Source organism: Pelodiscus sinensis, chromosome 2 (genome assembly GCF_052426305.1).
Source record: "Pelodiscus sinensis isolate ZL-2025 chromosome 2, ASM5242630v1, whole genome shotgun sequence".
Taxonomy (NCBI): domain Eukaryota; kingdom Metazoa; phylum Chordata; order Testudines; family Trionychidae; genus Pelodiscus; species Pelodiscus sinensis.
This window is the reverse complement of record NC_143053.1, coordinates 1706831-1713660: the sequence shown is the minus strand read 5'-3', so window position 1 is coordinate 1713660 and position 6830 is coordinate 1706831. Positions and strand designations below refer to the sequence as shown.

At 70.6% G+C, this 6830-nt stretch overlaps 1 protein-coding gene across 1 annotated transcript; it reads right to left on the bottom strand.

Annotated features, from left to right (window-relative positions):
• Positions 1-1833: 1833 nt before the first annotated feature.
• Positions 1834-4627, bottom strand: EXOSC4 (exosome component 4). The gene is made up of 3 exons (XM_075914713.2): positions 4398-4627; positions 3753-3959; positions 1834-2632 (listed from the first exon to the last, which is right to left on the bottom strand). The coding sequence occupies exons 1-3, from the start codon at positions 4566-4568 to the stop codon at positions 2273-2275; spliced, it is 738 nt and encodes a 245-aa protein (XP_075770828.1). The 5' UTR covers positions 4569-4627; the 3' UTR covers positions 1834-2272.
• Positions 4628-6830: the final 2203 nt, after the last annotated feature.

Genomic DNA, 6830 nt, shown 5'->3' with positions numbered 1-6830 from the left:
GGGCGGGGTGTGTGCAGGGAGGAAGGTGGGGGTGCAGGCAGGGGGCGGGGTGTGTGCAGGGAGGAGGCGGGGTGTGTGCAGGGAGGAAGGTGGGGGTGCAGGCAGGGGGCGGGGTGTGTGCAGGGAGGGGGCGGGGTGTGTGCAGGGAGGAGGGTGGGGGTGCAGGCAGGGGGCAGGGTGCACCCAGGGAGCGGGGTGTGTGCAGGGAGGGGCATGTGGGGGGGAGGGCTCACACCTGTGGTGCGCACTCCCACCCAGCCACCTGTCGGTGCTTCCTGTCCCCACATCCCTTGGCCAAGGGGCACAGGCTTCTTGGCCCCACTGCGAGAGGGGCCCCAGCCAGCGAGAGGAAAGGACCTTCAGCCAAGACACCACAGGAGCAGGCCAGGCGGTGCTAAACACACTATGGTCCTGAGCCTGACCAGGCCCCCCCGATGTTACCGTACAAATAACGATAAGTCTCATTACAAACAGGCCCACCACTGAGCACACCCTGAGTCCTGGCTCCCACCCTGTCCCCTCACACTCCCACCCTTGTAACCACTAGCCCTCCCTCCCTCCCTTCCCAAGGCTAGAGGCCAGGCGGGACCAGCCCAGCTACTCACCGCGTGCCTAGGCTCCCCATCGTTAGCTTTGAAGCAGCAGCCAAGATCCCACCATGTGCCTGGCCCCCACTGGGTGAGGCAGAGGACCAATCAGAACGCAGACAGCTCTTGCCCCCCAAGCTGCTAGTGCTCCAAGAATAAAGCCAGAGTTGGGCCAGACCAATGGACAGGGAGCCCCACTGCTCAGCCCCCCCCCATGCCCAGCTGGTGTGAAGCGTCCGCTGCAGGGCCCAGGTTGCTCTCACTGTGGAGAGGGGACCCCACAGGAAGGCAAGCGTGGGTGGTAACTGATGCGAGGAGGCATGGGCCTCAAGTGACAAATTGTGGTGGCGGGTCTGTCCCCCCCAGGATGCCCAAAGTGGGGCTAAGCTCCCTGCCCTGCAGCCTGTTCCATGTACTGAGAGCGTGGTGGGTAAGTTCCCCCCTAAGCTACTGCACCAGCCAGGCTGTGGCAGGATGGAAACGCCAGTCCCCATGACCTGCCTGAATGCTTTTAGCGCTGCCATGCCCAAGGGCAGGGAACCAGGCAGAGGCCCACCCTGCTCATGGTACAGTGAGGGATCATGACGGCTCGGCCTGGTACCACCTAGCAGCCATTTCCAGAGGAACGCCGTATTAAAGGGTGCCAGCAGCTGGGGCATCGATACTTCAGGTCTCACAAAGAGAAGATGGAAGAGGAAATCTCTCATGTCAGACCCGCTGCTGCTGGTGGAAGAGAAGCTTTTGAGCGACCTCTCTGGATCAGGATTTCCCCTGGCCTTGCTCCTCTGGGCAGATGGGTGCTGGGGAAGCTCGGGGCTTAGGCTACTGGTCACCTGGGAATGGCTTTCCCAGACCAGCTTAGGCCACTGGCCTTGCACCAGAAGCATCTCCTCTAAATCAGCAAGCACTGGCAGCTTTGCTGGCACGAAGCCTGGCAGGCCAGGGAGTGATGGTGACAGCAGGCAGGCGGTGGTGCCTAGGGAGCCGTCCTACCAGCACCGGGAGCAGCGTGAGCAAGCAGAGGGGACGTCTGGGAGGGGAGGTTCCCCGATTAATCCTGTGTGAGCTGGAGTCTTCCTAGGAGCTGTCATAGGCAGGGACCAAGCCACAATAGAGACGGGTACAGCAGAGCCCCCATCTCTCCTCCAGCACTGGGGACGCGCCAGACTTCGCATGGGCCGTATCTTCAGCAGCACTGGTTCTCTGCTGCCCTGCACTCAGCCAGGGGGTAGCCCACACAATACAATTTCCACCAAAACAATGTTTTATTTACAGCAGTCCCCTACAAAGGAACAGACACTGATATCTACGGATCGAGCAGCTATCCACCGGGCCACGCGCCCCAGCCTCTCGCAGCGCCTAGGAGAATGGGAGAGGCCAACAGCCCAGGAGTCAGCAGCCAGGGCTACAGATCCAGGAAGCCATGTCAGGGCCCATCACCCAGCGAGGAACACCAGGCTTGACAGACGCCGCGGGGCATTCACATGTACCAATGTGATATTAGCGCCCAGCAGAGGCGCTCAACCTGGGCCCAGTGTGCACATCGGAGAACAAAGCAGCTGGACAAAGGGGCAGTGTTGGCATGGGCTTTGGCTGAATCGATCCCTGCGGCGGCCACGGCAGCGCTCCCTGTCCCCACCCACAGTCACGTGCAGCACTGGTTCTAGGCACACAGGCCTGTGCGCTCACTCCCCCAGCAGCGTGGTGACCTCGTGCACGTGCTCACGCACCACCTGGTCCAGCACAGCGTAGACATCCTTGCAGGCCTTGCTGGCAGCCTCGATGACCTGTTCCAGGTGGTCCTCGTGCAGCCGCGAGTTCATCTCCAGCAGGGCGATCTGGTCCGACTTAGGCAGCAGGGCCAGAGCCACTTGGGGGCCCCCAGCTGCCTCCTCCACGTAGTTGAGGTCAGCCAGGGGCGTGTCCTCGATGAAGCCGGCAGAGCTGGCGCACACATAGTCTCGCATGGGGATGCCTGCGTCTATGGTGGCCAGCGTGGCCGCGTTCACACAAGCACAGTAATTCCCACCGTCTGCCTGCAGGATCTGGGGAGACAGAGCACTCAGCAAAGGGAGCAGAGGAGGCTGCACCTGAGCGACTCTGCATCTGGCCCCACAAAGCTCAGGACTAGACCTTTCATGCCCACAACCCTCCTTAGAAAGCAGCATCACTGGCTTGTGAAACAACATAAGCCCTGGGCAGATGCCCCTTCACCTGGCACTGCTGTCTAGGCAGCCCAGGGAACCAGTGGGGGAGTGAGCAGAACGCACATGGCTGATCCCTTCCGGAATGCTACACAAACAACCTCCCCACACTAGTGCAGGAGCCAGCAAGCGCCCCACACAGGTCACCACCTCCTTCCCCAATGGCTCAGCTGGCTGAAGGCCCAGATGATTCCTCATGTCCCATGGTCACCCCATGGTGAGGCCCACACAGCACTGAGCAAGGCTTGAAACCCCTTCCCCCATACTCCAGGGAGCTACTCCAGGCAACTGGGGTCAGGCACAGCAGAAACCAGGAAGCTGCCAGCTCCGTATGGGGAGCTGGGTAAACCACAGAGCCAGCAGCCCACGGCTACAGGCCCATGGCTCGGGGGGGGGGGGGTGCGGGTACAGGCCCCTGGCCGGGAGGGGGGGGGGTGCGGGTGCAGGCCCCTGGCCGGGGAGGGGGGGGGGTGCGGGTGCAGGCCCCTGGCCGGGGAGGGGGGGGGGTGCGGGTACAGGCCCCTGGCCGGGGAGGGGGGGGGGTGCGGGTACAGGCCCCTGGCCGGGGAGGGGGGGGGGGTGCGGGTACAGGCCCCTGGCCGGGGAGGGGGGGGGGTGCGGGTACAGGCCCCTGGCCGGGGAGGGGGGGGGGGGGGGTGCGGGTACAGGCCCCTGGCCGGGGAGGGGGGGGGTGCGGGTACAGGCCCCTGGCCGGGGAGGGGGGGGGGTGCGGGTACAGGCCCCTGGCCGGGAGGGGGGGGGGTGCGGGTACAGGCCCCTGGCCGGGGAGGGGGGGGGGTGCGGGTACAGGCCCCTGGCCGGGGAGGGGGGGGGGTGCGGGTACAGGCCCCTGGCCGGGGGGTGGGGGGGGTGCGGGTACAGGCCCCTGGCCGGGGGGGGTTCAGGCCCCTGGCCGGGGGGGGGTACAGGCCCCTGGCGGGGGGCGCTAGGTGACCCCTACCTGCACGTAGATGTCGATCTGGGAGCGGGGGTAGAGCCGCGTGAGGATGGCCGCCTCGAAGGTCTGCTTGAGGTGCAGGGTCATCTCGCTGGACTTGCGGTCGCCGTGGGGCCGGCGCTTGCGCTCGCCCGTGCTGAAGGTGGCCATGCTGTACTGGCAGTTCACCAGCGCCCGGTCGTGCAGCGCCTTGCTGCGGGCGCCGCGCATCTGCAACGGCGGGACACGCGGGCTGCAGCGCCGGGCGGGGGGGCTCCCGGCCGGACTCGCTCGTCCCGAACACGGGCCGGGCCCGGGCCAAAGCCCGGCGGGGAGGCGGCTCGCGGGGGGGTCACCCCGCCCCCGCCCCCGCCGGGCAGAGCTGCGGGGCTCCGCAAGGAAGGGGCTGGGGGGAGGGGCCGCTTCCGGCGGGGGGAGCCCGCGAGGGGAGGGCCCGTTTCCGAAGGGGGGGGCCCGCGGGGGGAGGGCCCGTTTCCGAAGGGGGGCCGCTTCCGGCGGGGGGCCGCGGGGGGCAGGGGCCGCTTCCGGCGGGGGGCCCGCGGGGGGCAGGGGCCGCTTCCGGCGGGGGAGGGGACACGGGGGGAGGGGCCGCTTCCGGCGGGGAGGCCCGGGGGGGGAGGGGCCGCTTCCGGCGGGGGCCCGGCTCACCTCGTGCGGCCCGTACACGACGGCCAGCGCCTTGGTGTTGCCCTGCTCGATGTAGGCGGAGCCGTCGGCCTGCGCGAAGACCCCCATGCGCGCGCGCACCTTGCGCAGCTCCCCGGCCCGGCGCCCGTCCACGCGGTAGCCCTGGTCCGACAGCAGCTCCAGCCCCGCCATGGCCCCGGCCCCGCCCCTTCCCGGCCTGCCCCGCGCCCGGCCCCGGCCCCGCCCCCTTCCCGGCCTGCCCCGCGCCCGGCCCCGGCTCCGCCCCTTCCCGGCCTGCCCCGCGCCCGGCCCCGCCCCTTCCCGGCCGGCCCGGCGCCCGGCCCCGCCCCCTTCCCGGCCTGCCCCGCGCCTAGCCCCGCCCCCTTCCCGGCCTGCCCCGCCCCCGGCCCCGCACCGCCCCCTTCCCGGCCTGCCCCGCGCCCGACCCCGCACCGCCCCCTTCCCGGCCTGCCCCGCGCCCGGCCCCGCCCCCTTCCCGGCCTGCACCGCCCCCGGCCCCGCACCGCCCCTTCCCGGCCTGCCCCGCGCCCGGCCCCGCCCCCTTCCCGGCCTGCACCGCCCCCGGCCCCGCACCGCCCCTTCCCGGCCTGCCCCGCGCCCGGCCCCGCCCCCTTCCCGGCCGGCCCCGCGCCCGTCCCCTTCCCGGCCTGCCCCGCGCCCGCCCCCGCCCCCTTCCCGGCCTGCCCCGCGCCCGGCCCCCGGCCCCGCCCCTTCCCGGCCTGCCCCGCGCCCTGCCCTGCCCCCGGCCCCGCCCCTTCCCGCCCCCCTTCGCGGCTGGCCCCGTCAGGCGGGCGCGCGAGTGTTCCGGTCTGTGCCGCTCCGCCTTCCCACCCGGCCCTGCCTGCTGGTGCCTCAGTTTCCCCGCGCAGGGGGGGGAGGGGCCGGTGCCCCAGTCAGACGGGGGGGGGGGGTGGCTGCACGGGCAGGTTCAGCCCGAGTGGGCGCTGGCGGGAGCCCCAGCGCGGGAACTCGGACCGGACTCCTCGCGCAGGGCGGCCCTGCCCCGCTCAGGGATCAGGCCCCTGCCCCCGCTCAGGGATCCGGCCCCTGCCCCCGCTCAGGGATCCGGCCCCTGCCCCCGCTCAGGGATCCGGCCCCTGCCCCCGCTCAGGGATCCGGCCCCTGCCCCGCTCAGGGATCCGGCCCCTGCCCCCGCTCAGGGATCCGGCCCCTGCCCCGCTCAGGGATCCGGCCCCGGCCCCGCTCAGGGATCCGGCCCCGGCCCCCGCTCAGGGATCCGGCCCCGGCCCCCGCTCAGGGATCCGGCCCCGGCCCCCGCTCAGGGATCCGGCCCCCGCTCAGGGATCCGGCCCCGGCCCCCGCTCAGGGATCCGGCCCCGGCCCCCGCTCAGGGATCCGGCCCCGGCCCCCGCTCAGGGATCCGGCCCCGGCCCCCGCTCAGGGATCCGGCCCCGGCCCCCGCTCAGGGATCCGGCCCCGGCCCCCGCTCAGGGATCCGGCCCCGGCCCCCGCTCAGGGATCCGGCCCCGGCCCCCGCTCAGGGATCCGGCCCCGGCCCCCGCTCAGGGATCCGGCCCCGGCCCCCGCTCAGGGATCCGGCCCCGGCCCCCGCTCAGGGATCCGGCCCCGCCCCCCGCTCAGGGATCCGGCCCCGGCCCCCGCTCAGGGATCCGGCCCCGGCCCCCGCTCAGGGATCCGGCCCCGGCCCCCGCTCAGGGATCCGGCCCCGGCCCCCGCTCAGGGATCCGGCCCCGGCCCCCGCTCAGGGATCCGGCCCCGGCCCCCGCTCAGGGATCCGGCCCCGGCCCCCGCTCAGGGATCCGGCCCCGGCCCCGCTCAGGGATCCGGCCCCGGCCCCGCTGCTCTGGCGCAGGAGGCAACAGGAATTCCTTGGGGCAGGAAGCCCGGTGGCTGAAACGGCCCCTGGAGCGTTCTTGCGGACGAGAGCGTCGGCACTGGCACGGATGCTCTTGCACAAAAGCACGTCTCTTGTGCAAAGGCACGTGCCAGCGTAGACACGCTCTTGCACAAGAACTCTTGCATTAAAAGTATTTGTGCAAAATCTTGCCAATGTAGCCGTAGCCTGGCAGCAAAGGGTGGGAGGCGGGTGCTTCAAAGAGCAGCGCCCGGGGTCAGCTGACCCCCGCTCCCCGTAGCATTTCAAAGTGGCAGTGGCGCATGGAGCCGGGGCCAGCTCAGGACTCTGCATCCCCTGCTGGGGACTCTTGTACATTTCAAAGCTGGCACCCCTGGGCAGCCCAGAGTCAACAGGACTCCCACTGGCCATATGCTGCACACGGATTCCACAGGCCTCTGACATATACAAGAGGTCCCGGGGGTGGAGCCTCCTGTACATTTCAAAGGAGGAATCCGGAAGTTCCTATCAACTAGTCAAGTAGTTAAGGAAATTCCATTGACTACTTGTGACGGACCAGGCCGTGTCTGGGCACCGCTGAGGGCATCCGCTCAGGG